At 40.3% G+C, this 13677-nt stretch overlaps 1 protein-coding gene and 1 long non-coding RNA gene across 3 annotated transcripts in view; both read right to left on the bottom strand.

Moving 5' to 3' along the window:
• Positions 1–965: 965 nt before the first annotated feature.
• The window catches only part of LOC105829212 (mothers against decapentaplegic homolog 3), a 31588-nt gene continuing 18876 nt past the window's right edge, over positions 966–13677 (bottom strand). The window contains exons 2-6 of one of the 2 annotated variants that reach the window (XM_036284229.1): positions 4648–4856; positions 3847–4070; positions 3258–3481; positions 2320–2633; positions 966–1861 (exon numbers count right to left, since the gene is read on the bottom strand). In XM_036284229.1, coding sequence (XP_036140122.1) covers positions 1593–1861; positions 2320–2633; positions 3258–3481; positions 3847–4070; positions 4648–4856 — 1240 coding nt within the window. In that variant the 3' untranslated portion in view covers positions 966–1592. Of the gene's footprint in view, positions 1894–2319; positions 2634–3257; positions 3482–3846; positions 4071–4647; positions 4857–13677 lie in introns of both variants that reach the window. The other variant, XM_036284230.1, reaches the window with a different exon arrangement.
• On the bottom strand, positions 9613–11789 carry LOC114254887. The gene is made up of 2 exons (XR_003626197.2): positions 11658–11789; positions 9613–11585 (listed from the first exon to the last, which is right to left on the bottom strand). It is a non-coding gene; the product is annotated as an uncharacterized LOC114254887 (long non-coding RNA).

Raw genomic sequence — 13677 nt, 5'->3', positions numbered from 1 at the left:
AAAGTCTAAATCAAATATATAGATGGAACAGACTTTAGAACCATGAGAGCTAACGCGAGGATAAGTCTTTATGACGTTCCAAGTACAGTTGGAAACAATAGAGGATAAGAGAAGACACATTTGTGGGTACACGTGATAATAATTTAGAAACATGTACTGTTATCTTTACCGTTAGACAAGGCAAAATTTATTCATTTGGTCCAAGAGATCTAAAAGAGTAAAAAAAAAAGAAAAATACAATATACGAATTAAATATATTAAATAATATGTATATATATTAAAAGATTTCTTCATGCAAAAATCTTGCATTTTTAAAAACGTCTATGTTTGTTATTAAAGAAAATATACAAATAACAACAGGGTGAATAGTGCTAAAACTCTCGTAAGCAATCGCGATAAATGTACATAGTCCGAGTGAGTCGTATAGCGCGTATTGTTAATTTACTAAAAAATACATATCAATGTATGCTGGATATATAGATCCAATTTTAAATAGACAATATTGTGTTGTGACTGGAAAATCTTATAAGACGCAAACAATCTTGGCCATTCCTGCCGATATACGCTATCGTAATCTCCCATAACAAATATCATAAAATATGACATATATACATGTATGTATATATACGTGTGTGTGTGTGTGTGTGTGTTTTGTGTGTTGTGTAAATATAAAATATTTAAGTGGACTTCTTCCACTACAGCGGGCTAGAAAAGTCAACACACACACATACATAATATATTATGTATAATGTATATTATATCTGGTAAAGATCTGACGTATACTGTATTACGACTGTAATAGTTGTGTCTGCCTGAATAAGCAATAAAAATATGTAAAAGACTGAGCTCTGTTTTAGCGCGCGGTACATATATACATATATCTATATATATATATATATATATATATATATATATATATATATATATATATATATATATATATATCACTCTCTCTCTTTCTCTTATTTTCTTTTTGTTTCTTATTACGAATCGACTAAACTCGGATTATGATCACCCTGGATATATCTTGTACGCCAATTGCGGTGCACATGCGCGCGCGATATAAGTGCGTCGAAGTAAAGCTCTACGTCTCATTTCGCGTCCCTGCGCGGTACCGTGTCTTCTCTCTTCGATCACAATGATCACCGTAGGTGGGACATCAACCTTTAACATATCTACTATTGATATTTCTACTGTCGTGCGAGCAAGTTGTCGGTTTAATTTTGCATTCCTTCGTATTTCACATGTTGCGGTCACTTTGTAATCAATCGCGCAAACGGCAACTTAAGAAAGCCACCGCCACGATTTCGGCGCAAAGAAAACTTGATATCGTTGTGCCTGAGCTATCATTCTTCCAACTGCTGACTGTATCTTCGAGCGCAAAAATAGTCGTCTTCTTCTTGCAATGCGTCACGGTGCTAGCATTCGTTCGAGGGAAATCTAAACAACGGATTCAACTTTCACATGCCGTACGCGAAAACACGAACGGATCGATCAATTAATCGACGATGACAATGATGACAATAGCACACGAAGAGTAATATTCTCACGTGTTCTTCTCTCACGAACGAACGGATGGAGGATACAAAGATTTAGGACATCGAGGAACAGGGTAGGCGAGGCGATCCCATCTGCGTGAGTACCCTGTCAAGCCACTGCAGCGGCCCGTTTAAATGCAGCTCAATCCAGCAGGGAGTCGAGGTAACCGTCTGCCGGCGATATTCCGCACCCCAACCCTTCACGAAGCTCATCCGGATTGTGCACATACGCGTCAGCTGGTACACCGCTTCGAAACCCTGCGACACCGACTGCGACAGCAACGCCGCAAATTCCTGGTTGTTGAAGATCTTCAAATTGCATCCTGCACGTCAACAAAGTAAATTGACATCGATTCTGAGAACAATGAACAACAAATAATGATTTATTTAAGTAGCGATTGTTTTGTACATATAAGAGATATTAATTATTCGTTGCGACAATAATTATTGAATGCATCAAGTAGTAGACAGAAGAGACTCATTGAAGATGGAGTTTGTTGAAGGACGCACATGGAAGATCTTGAAAACTTCCAATAAATTATTAATTTTAATCCAAGCGAGCTTAAAGAAATATGCGTACGTAAAAGACGAAAGAAATGTAGAACTTATCAAATGAGTTGATGATTCATTAAATTTCAACGATTCCTGCGCTAATATGCTTACACAAATTCAAAGAGCTTAAATTCATAATTATTAAACAATTTGAAAAAGAAATTATTTTCAAACTAAGAAAATAAAAAGTACATGAAAATACATGATGCGCAATAACTTCTTCGCTTACCTGGTGGTATTTTGCAAACGGTGGCCGGATGCCAGCCGTAACGCTGATTGCAGTTTGGACTTTGCACAAAGATACTTGAATCCGACAAACACTCGGCGAATACCTCGCCACCAATGTAATACAGCCTGACACCCTTGCCGATGTGTCGCCTGGTTTGTTCGACTACCGTGTTACGATTCACATTGGACAGCAAGCCGAGGCAGAAGCGTTCCGAGTTGCTTGGATCGGTGAAACCGTCCACGGTTATACTCGGCTGCGACGCGTGAAACGTTTCGCCCACTCTCGTGTTTAGCTCGTAATAACTAATTGAACACCTGGCAAACAAAGCAAAAGTATTGTGAGTGTTGCACATGCGGCGAAGAGAATTAAAAGATAAAAAAATATTCTCACGAATATTACGCCAAAAATTCACTGGTTTAATTTCTGTTTCTTAAGGAAATTCTTTAGTCTTTTCTTGTAACATAAGAACTTGACAAAATTTTGAGAATAAATTTATGATATAGGTATTTCTAAATTTGTAAAAATTTTTAACCATATAATGTTCTTCAAACTTAAAATATAATTTTATAAAATAGCATCAAATTTTATAGAATGAAGAGTTTTTGTAATTTAAACGTAAATAAAATATAAGAATTTTTTAAAAGATATAAAAATTCATGTAATATTTCACTTTTTAAGTTGAAGAACCTCCTTAATTCTTTTTACATTAATATCAATGTTTTATTCGATTTATTTCGCGACATTATTAATCCTAACGGAGAGAAACGGCAAGAGATCCTCGTTCTGTAATTTCATCATTATCCCAGTCGCTCGGAGAACTATAAGCTCTAGCTCGAAGTCACATACAACGTACAACGCGTATGTATCTTTCTGCGTACGTGTGTTTAGGAGAATGCGATACACCATGCGCATTGTCCATTAATCAGGCCGACACTCACCAAAACGCGGGCTCGCAATACATAACCGGCTGCGCGTCCACTGGGCTAGGCGACAAGCGTGACAAAGACATGTTATCGTTGTGGTCCATATTGTCACCGTCCTCGCTGATGTAGCCCGGTGGTGGTGTATCCGCCGGCGGATCCATGGATCCTGGGGCGGGATGAGGTGAACCCTGCACGCTTCCCAGGCTCCCGACGCTCGCCGGACTCGTCGCCTGCATACTCTAAACATAAATAACCCGTAGCGTCATATTTTCTGAATCCTGACAACGCGTTTCCTCATTACAGCTTAGGGTGTTACACGCGATTTATATCTATATCTAATGTAAAAATCGATGTTGCGAAATACATATACAATTCGCGCAGAGCATACAATAAATTGAGAATCAACGATAACGTTTGTATACATTTTATATAACAAATAATATACATTATCTATAATATTTATAATTTATAATCTATTATTATTCGTAATATATTTATATAACGATAAACAATCAAAAAGTGATAAAAAACGGGTTTCATGAGAAAATTAATCGACCTCAAGCAAACCAACTTGTTAATCCGTTAATTCGTTCTAGTTACTGACCTGCATTCCTTGGTACGGATTATTTGGTTGCTGCTGTTGCTGTTGCTGCTGCTGTTGCGGGGACTGCGGTATGCCCTGCTGCTGATTGTGCTGGTGATTCAACGTCGCGTGGAAGCTCGTGTTCTCCGGCACGCTGACGCTGAGCTCTTCGAGGGAGGTGTTGTAGAGGACGGTGTTCTCGTCGCTGGCTAGGTTGTGCCGTGGCACGAGAATGGCCGGCAAAACTGCAAAGTTTCGTGCGCCGTGATATAGTCACGCGATCTAGTCTCGCTATGCTTACGGTCGTAACGGCCGATTAACAGCCCTCTCTCGAGAAAGAGGAACGGAAAGAGAGAGAGAGAGAGAGAGAGAGAGAGAAGAAAAATAGAAAATGAAGAAAAAGAGAGAATTCGAAAAAACGGATATCGATAATCGCCCCCTCCCTCTCTCTCTCTCTGAGGGAAAGAAAGTTAACAAATATAAATTTTATTTTCTTTTCGCTACAAACGAGTAGCTTAATTCCTTAGCTTTTGTCGTTAGAGAACTTGTTACTCTATAGAACATGTAACACGACAGATAACTTTATTTTGAATACAATAGAGAAACGTTTGTCTGAATACAATAGAACAAAGGTGTTAATTTTGCGGTTGTATTTTAATGGTAGTCGTGGTTTCTTTTTTCTAAAAAAAAAAAAATTTAAAAACCGATGAACATTTATAATATCTAACTCGTACAACCGCTATATTTTTATCCAATTTTAAGATAAAAAAAACTGTAGGACACTAGTAAGGGAGTTTCTATACCCGTCTGCCGTTCTCGTACCTGGCGTTTGTATTCGTTGATAGTGATAAGGGTTCACGCAGACCTCGTCGCGCTTCTGGGTGAAGGCGTACTCGCAGTGCTCGATCGCCCTCAGCTCGTGATGCGACTGCAGGTCCGGCCAGCGCCAGAGTCGGCAGTAAACCACGTGCGGCAGACCCTTGCCGCGGACACCCTGAACGCCGTTGTCGCCGACACCGCCCGGGCTAGGCCTGCAAAAGCACAAATAAGAGGCACCATTACTTCCAGGACTTTCAGGTGAATTGAACAGGCGAAACGAGCTCCGAGGATCGAGTCCGGGTCGTGACCAAAAGTTACGACATTTGGAAAGCAAATCGTTATCTATCATTTCATCCGATGTCAATACAGATTTTACTTCCCCACTACACGACTATAAAATTAAATTTGGTGCAGTTCTCCAATAAAATTTAATAAATTCAAAATATATATTCCGATCTATTAAATTTATATCATATTGGTACATATTCATTAAATTGACATGTATAATATTTTTTTCTTAACAATAACTTTATTAAATTCAAAATTTATAATCGGATTTATTAAATTCTTATTGTATTTGTGTACGCATTGTATTATTATTAAAAATATCTCTTTTCGTAATATTGCATGCGCACGTGCATATCGATTTATTGGAATTTTACAAATCCGTAATATAAAAAATTAAAATTCTTTCCGCGCGAAATTACGCGTTCGTGAGACTTCGTCTCTCTCTCTCTCTCTCTCTCTGTCTCTCACACCGCCAAATCCGGCCCCGTCGTCGTCGTGGTCGTCGTGTAGCACGCCGGGCCGGAAGTGGCCGGGTGTTCACGAGGAAAAAGAATCCGGCTGGAATTTGCTGCGTATAGTCTTCCCACGAAGAAATTTCGCGAGCGGTGCGAGATTAAACCCGTAAAATAAGAGGCGAGAAGAGATCTTGTGGTGAGGGGATAAAAGTCAGCTGACCATAAAACGCGGTTCATTTTAACTCATTTTCATCGATATTATTATCATTATACGTCTGGCAGACTTGGGTCGATTCCGTTTACGCCTTACGGCTGCGGCTCGACTGCATCGACACCTCCTTAATCTGACAGTCAATTCTGCATATCTTAAACGAGGACGAGGAAGAAAAGCAGCATTCGCGAATTTATGAACGGCAGAGAAACGCGCGTCTCTTTTTTCCGAGCGCAAGAGATTTCGACGGCTCAATTAAAACTCAATAAAACATTCTTACTTATTTACGAAGGAAAATAAGAACTACGTGAATTTGTCCTCCGCGAAGCCTCTTCAATCGGACGCGGATAATCACCGATAAAGCGCCGATGGGGAGCGACGTCGATTAATTAAGTCATTCCGGTTCCGGGTTAACGTCGATGTTATTCGTTCAAACGGGGAGTAAAACGCAGTGCTCGCGCGAGGAGGCGAACTCGAGGATAGCTCGGGATGACTGACGTCGAGAAGATACGGGCACCGGCGAATACGACGATAATGCACGCGTTATGTACGTATAAAAGAATCGCGCGAGTGAGACATTATACCCGGGGAGATCCTTGAGGCGATGTAAATGACAGTAATGACAGGCTGCCCGGGAGCGAGGATAATCGCGTTTGCGGCGCTCCACCACCGACGTGGAATTAAATGGTATTTAATTGCAAAATTCTCTCCATTCGCGCGCGCGCATCGCGATCCGTAATCCCGCGCGCGTTGTGCGTAACTAAGGAGAGCAACAGAACAGAGTAACAAAGCCCGCCTGGATGGAGATTATCGAAGCGAGCGATTTGCAATTAAAGTCTCGCGATAAAAGGATGGGGAGGGGGTGGTCCTGGACGTAAACATTGTTATTCCGGTTCACTTTCTGGATTGCCCGTGGCCTTTTTCCAAGCACAGTTGGAAAAAATTTGTGTTAAATTTGATATACGTCGCAAACGGTCCATTTAAATTTATATTAATTTAACCCCGCCCCCCAAAATGTAAGACAGTTTGCCGAAACAGAGCGTGGAAACATCCCTTCAGTAAAATTAAGATTTATAATGTCGACGCGTACGTTTTGTAAAACTTTATTTGTTCATTTACCCATAAATTGTGTTATTTCAACAATAAGAAATGTATATCAATTTAAACATAAAACATTCGAATAACACAATTGCAATCGTCGAAATTTCAAGAGTCTCAAAAGTTCGACGAGTCGTGTAATTAATATATAACCGAGTAAATGAATAAATCCCGTACCACCCGGCGAAGATCGCGAAGGCGAAGGAGGGGCAGTCCAAGATCGAGTTTATGAAATTTATGATGAGATTAGATGTGTAACGTTTCTATTGGCGCATAAATGCATGACGTACGTCACGGCAGCCTTGAAATTTCCGCTTTTTTTTCTGTGCGTTCGCGTTTGCAGTTTCTCTGTGTGAATATGCGTGACGTGTGCGTGTCACCTTTCGCGATCTCTCTCCTTCCTATTCGTTCCCTATCGAGTTTTTCCTCTCCCCCTTTCCCCTCGTCACACTCTATCTTTCTCTCTCTCTCTCTCTCTCTCATTCTCTTAGCGTTACTGTCTCTCATTAACTTAGCGTTCAATTATCATTTCTGCGTGACACTGCACTCTGTTACATAACAATTTAGAAACGCTCGCACAATTCACGTGATTCGTTTGATCGCTTGCTGGAGTCGATTTAGATCGCAAATCCGATCACCCAAAAAAATTTCTTGCCGATATAGACAGATTTCTTGGTATCACAACCGAAATGTATCGTCCATTTTTGTATCTGCCAGAATTTTGGCTGTCACATATAGAATTTGAAAATTCTGCTTCTATCAACTATGATTGATTAGGTGCAATACATATACATATCACCAGTATTTGCTCATTATTTATCTATCTCAGCTAGATTTTATACACATATAATTTTTGTTGAAGTTGCAAAACTTTTTTGAGTGATCGCGAGATATTTTTTAGCAATGCGGAAACGCGATCCTAGAGACTTCGCTGCGCCGGAAGAGATGGGACCATTGGGACCTGCGGTTGTACGAGAACACGCCTCGCGTCCACACACCCCTCTCTCTCTCTCTCTCTCTCTCTCTCTCTCTCTCTCTCTCTCTCTCTCTCTCTCTCTCTCTCTCGGTAGTTATGTAAGAAATGACGACGACGCGCTCGGGGACTCGTTGCGTTAGGTAATAAACCCCACGGACACATCGAGAACGTAACGCACCGCGTGCCTAAGACGTGTGGCAAGACGTGTGATGCGACAGTCGTTGGAACGAAACGTTATTCCGATCAGAGTCTCGTCGCGATAGACCCTCGTGATGACTTCCACGCGGTCTGAATGGCCACTGAAATCGTTTGTCCTGGTTCCAATCCGATCAGCGTAATGTAACTCTCGGTGTGGATTGAGCAGAAAGATTACATTACCGAGGTACACGAAATTTCTATTAAATGTAACAAACTGTTTTTCACTTTCTGGTAGCTTCAGGTCCATTTTCATCAATGTAGATTAATTTTAATCTCGGTCTAACTCACTCTTCATTTTCTTTTAATTCTTAGTACTAGAAAAAGATAAAGAGTAAAGTTAAATCAAGATCAAAGTTAATAATCTACATTTTGATGGATATGGACATTAGTGAACGAAAAATATAATACCTGTCTGAATAAAGTTTTTATTTGTAACTGTAAAAGCTTTTAGTGGAAAAATTGTTTAATGGAAATCGGGAGGTGGTTCAAAAACGATCGTATTGATCTTCCCCTCGTCTCTCCCCCCCTCCCTCTCCCACCCGAAAACGGTAGGGTGGTATTATCAGCCCCATCACTGTTGTTCATTACGTCTCGCTTCGCTTCGATCGTTACGTCGGTGGATAATCGGTGAGACCGAACTACAGAATGCTACTCAATGCGCGTGAAGCACATCAGGAATCTCCCGCACACGATTCGCGTGAGAATCTCTCCGACTCCTCTTGCCGCGAGTTCCGGCGAAACGGAGGATGTATTCGCGATATTTCAGGAACGGCTGAATATGCGCCTGCAGCCGCGAACTTCGTATTGCCGTATCTCGGTTCCTCTTCTCTCTCTCTCTCTCTCTCTCTCTCTCTCTCTCTCTCTCTCTCTCTCTCTTTCTCTCTGTACATATATATATATATATATATATATATATTGACGAACAAGTTCGTATCGACGCGGGGAATTAGACCGAAGCCTAATTAAACCGCTCACCCTGCGGCCAACAAATAATCACCGTCGCTAATAACGTCGCACTCGTTCAACTCGACCTGCGTCTCGACGGCGGCGCGAGAAATTTCAGAGATCCTATAATCTGAACGTTTAACTTGGCCACGTCTTGTTATTCGTGCACAGATGAGACACCGTTCGCTCGCGTCAGTAGAATACACGTAGAAAAAAAAATATTTTCAAATCTGTAATCAGTGTCTCATATATAAGGCAAGAATGTAAAATATTCTTTAAAGAATTTATTAATCTTGAACAGAGATATATAACTCGCTTATACATAAAAAATTTTATATATGGTTCCACGGAGAAAAATACATTCTCATTATTCAATAATAAGTTTTATTGAACTAAGAGAAAAAAAAATTGAATAAAAAGTAACGACATCTTCCAATAATTGATTAGAATCTCGTACACTGAGAAAAATGTTCGATATTTGCGACTATAATCGCATAGTAAAATAATAGTCAGAAATATTATTTTCACAATAATTACTATAATATCGTTAATAATAACTATGTTTATATTGATACTTACACTAATTGTTTTATAGTACAACTCATTATTTTTAAATCTCCATTTTAGTTATAGCAACCATATCATAACTTGCATAGATCATTATTATAATTATGAGTATTTTAATATAGTTTAAACAAATTATAATTTATATCGTTAAACTGTAAAAAATATATAACTATAAAACTAGTTGGTCCAAAAACGACTATAAATTATAGTAATATTATAGTTAATGCAACTATTTTTTTCTTTCGATATAACATTATTGTTATCAAAACAATCATACGTATTGCGCTTTTATAATAATTGTTATAATATTGATTTATATAAAAATATAATATTTTGCGGAAATTTAAGATTTAAACTCTTTAGAGAGAGAAAATTTTATATTCTTGATTACATGTAAGCTAATGATTGTTAATTGATTCTAATTTTTTTCTGCGCAGCCGCAAACGGATAGCCAAGCTTTGCATGTCAAGTTCTCTCGACATCTTATGTTATTCGTCGTGTGAATATTAACGTGAGAATTACGCCGGGACTTAAATGACTTGCGTCAGTTTACGCGATGATACTCGGAATATTCAAAGAAAGAGCGAGCAACTTTTGTCGTTATAACTTTTAAAGGCCGTAACGAGGCAAATCTCTTTGCTCGCCTCGACAAACAATCTCCCGACAAGCTCGTGGACCTCGTCCTGTATACTCAAGGCTCCCAGCCACGAGTAATTAAGGGAATTATTCTACTTTGAATCTAAAAGAAAGGCCCGTTTCCGAGTCCTTCCTTTTTTACAGAAAAGCATGGTAGCAATTAAGATGCTACTTTTAGAAATGTTTATTGATTTTCTTTTTGTAGAATATGGTTACTTTTTATTCTAGATCCGTCCAGTGAGTGACGTATAGAGATGATGTTAAATTAGGAATTGTAAAAGAGATCTTTTGCCGTACGACAATTCGCACGTAAGAGAGACGATGAACTTGATCGTCGACGAAGATACGACGGGGATTCCGTGCACACTCACGTTTCTCAAAGAGAGGGCAAAAAAAAAGGAAGGGGAAGAACGCGCCGCGGCACATGAATATCGCACTCGGTTACACAAGACCGGCTTATGGCCTACGCTCCACAAGAGTAATAATCATCAACCCTGTTGAGTCTATTGCGTGCACGAATCGGATAGTCGGAATCCCGCCGAGAGAAAAGACGTCTCCGGTTTATACTCTTCCTCTCCGCGGTCTCAGAGAGACAACCCTGTAGTAATAATCCGAATTATCGTTCCCGATACTCGCGTTATCGTTCGTCGTCAATAGCGCGCGCGCGCGCGCGAGCGCGCGGTCCGTTTATCTTGGACGTGTCGGGGATCCCCCATCGGGGAGATCGCCAGCTCGTATTACAAGGCCCGAGACTCGAACCGGAATAATGGGAAAATGACGGTGCGGGCGCATTCCTTTGGCATAATCGCGCGACCGATCCGCCCAAAGCGGGCTCGCGACTGTGTAAACAGCGTTTTACAGCCCGAGTACTCGCTCGAAAAAGAGGGAGTTAAGCGGCCTAGCATAAATCCGCTACTTGACTACTAGCTACCACCACCCGGCTACCGGTTTCCGCGTAAACCGGCCATTATCGCAGCAGCTGCGGATCGAAAGAGAGAGAGAGAGAGAGAGAGAGAGAGAGAGAGAGAGAGAGAGAGAGAGGAAGAGAGCGCGGAACTTTCGAGATGCCAACGTGCGCAAGGCTCTTTCCCTCCTGGGCGGCCTCTGCCTCGTGACTGACCGTGTATAATCCTCACGTAATTTCCCCCGGATTTGATTTTCGCGATATCCACCCTCGACGCTCAGCTGCACAAATCGATACGACACGGAACGATCGCGGCGGGTTCGCGATAACAGGATCTGGAGCGAAGATTTTACTGACTTTCTTCCTTTTTATCGTGGATCCTGACTCAGTCTTGAGATTTTTATTTTTAGCAAAAATACAGGCGGTGTGAACAAAAGATAACGTGAACACCTCTCCTAGGAAATGCATTACATTTTTTATTAACGAAAGATTAATGCACTCGTCTTTATACATTCGTCTTTAATACAGATTTTATCCTCGGTGTAGAATTGTGCGGTGCTTGCATAGTTACCAATGGAATGTTGGTACTATTCTATTCGGTTATTAACTTCAAATGCAAAATGTCAAGCACTTCAAGATGAACAATACTACGCGCAATCAAAGCTGGAAACACAAGAAACACAGCAGATACATACAGAGTGAAAAAGAATTACTTTTATTTCCTCTGTCTCTTACCTAAGAGAGTCCTTAGGACTTTGTACGAACTAACGTAATGCCTACAGTTGAAAGTTCAAATACACGATAATTAACGATGAAAGGCGCTATGGTGTGTAGCGCTCGATAACTCGCGGACGGACGGTAAATTCGACTTACCGAAGTGTGATTTACGAGAGAAAGGCTCGTCGCGCATCGTCGCGAGGATTATGCAAGGACATTTACTACTGCTGCGAACGCACGGCGACGAATTTTTCCACATCGAGGATCCCGGCTCGTACACACGTCACGCATGCTCGCAAATCAATTTGCGCGATCGTGGGAACTGTAAATACCGATATTCTCCGTTAATCGGGACCCCCTGAGGAGGGGAAAAACTACCACTTCCTCGAATCGTTCTCCACTCCTCGAGAACCGACGCGATTGTCCCCTCGTCGCTCGCGTACAATGATATTCCCGCTTAGTGTCCTTGCAACTCCGCACATATAATACGCGAGAACGAAATAGCGTAAACTCTTACTCCGCTTTGCTCGGCGGCGGCGCCTCAAGGAGATATAACTTATCGTGTGCCGCTTACGTTACGCTTGTCGGCTTGTCTTATCGACCCGGCCTTATTTTTCCTCTAAGGCCTCCTTCTTCCTCCGCGTCTTATCGGCCCGTTTGCCACCGGCTGCGCGATAATCCAAATCTCTCGTTTAAAAAAAAAACCGTCCGTTTTATACACACGGCAAACGTCGACCATGGAGAGAGAGAGAGACGTGATTATTTAATCTGAAAACGTCATCGTCATCTGATATACACATAACTCTATTATTATTGCCATCTGAACCTACGAATAAGCTTTCGGTCAAATATCTGTTTGTTTATTCACAGCTTGGTTCACGATTTTGATGTCATAATCTCTCGATCGATTTAAGGCCAGCATGCACATGCGGGAAGAAGTCAGGACTCACGACATGTCCATAAACACACGAAATAAAAGAAAAAGCCCCGTCAAAAGTCACGATCGAAAATTATTATCATAAACGTACACATTTGAAAAGTTTAACATATCTCGTCTGTTCCAAATGATCCACTCAAATTCGGTTGTTAATTTAATAGAAGATAAATCTTACAATTAGAGATAAGTAACAAATATATTATATAAAAAATGTAACGTTTCAATGTATTTTGTTGAAACAGAGTATGGATATTTATTTCTTAAGTAAAATTAACATTTATAATATGCTGACACACGTACACTTTATTCGTTTATCGTAGAATTTATGCTTTAAAATTATACTATTTTTATGTTATTCGTTTATTTAACTATAAATTGTGTTAAACGTAAGAAATGTTAAAATCAATTCAACACAAAATATTCAAATAACATAGTCATCACGTTATGTTACATTAACACTTGTATGTTAAAAATTCAATACAAAAAATTTAAAAAAATATAACAAGGACCAATTTCAACATAAAATATTTCCTATTGTGTATTATCAGATCAGAAGCATGCGTGAGTAAGAATTATGATAGGTTCTGTGTAGCTTCTAAAAATATATAATAGTTCCATATTAATATTCGGCATTGATCGTCATCGTCGTCGTCCTACGGATGATCGATTTTCCGCAAATTTTTCGCGGCTTTCAGCACTTGGGTGGTCGTGAATTATTCATTGGAATCCTCCACGCAAAAAACGAAAATGCTGTCTTAAATTTTTAAGAGGCAGTCTCGGTAAACACGTTCGAGAATAACGCTAATAAAGATTTGTTATTAAGCATCCGAATCGAACGTGCCGTCATCGCGGAACGAATAAAATAGACGAGGATATCGAAATAGAATCGGGATTGCTAATTTGACACTGTTAATTAGCCCTAAATCCCCCTCCCCCTGTCCCTTCCTTTTCTGGATGCTTTAATCCCGTAGACTGCCGAATGAATTTCAGAACACGCTTTTAGGCGCACGTGTGCGTGCCTTGATTAAAATATCTTAGGAGCGTAATCGCATCACAATCGTTTCTGTTCATTTGGAAGAAGGCACCACCCGTCTCTCTCGC

The sequence above is a fragment of the Monomorium pharaonis genome, chromosome 3, assembly GCF_013373865.1.
Source record: "Monomorium pharaonis isolate MP-MQ-018 chromosome 3, ASM1337386v2, whole genome shotgun sequence".
NCBI classification, from domain to species: domain Eukaryota; kingdom Metazoa; phylum Arthropoda; class Insecta; order Hymenoptera; family Formicidae; genus Monomorium; species Monomorium pharaonis.
The sequence above is the reverse complement of the archived record's forward strand: the minus strand, read 5'-3'. Positions and strand labels throughout refer to the sequence as shown.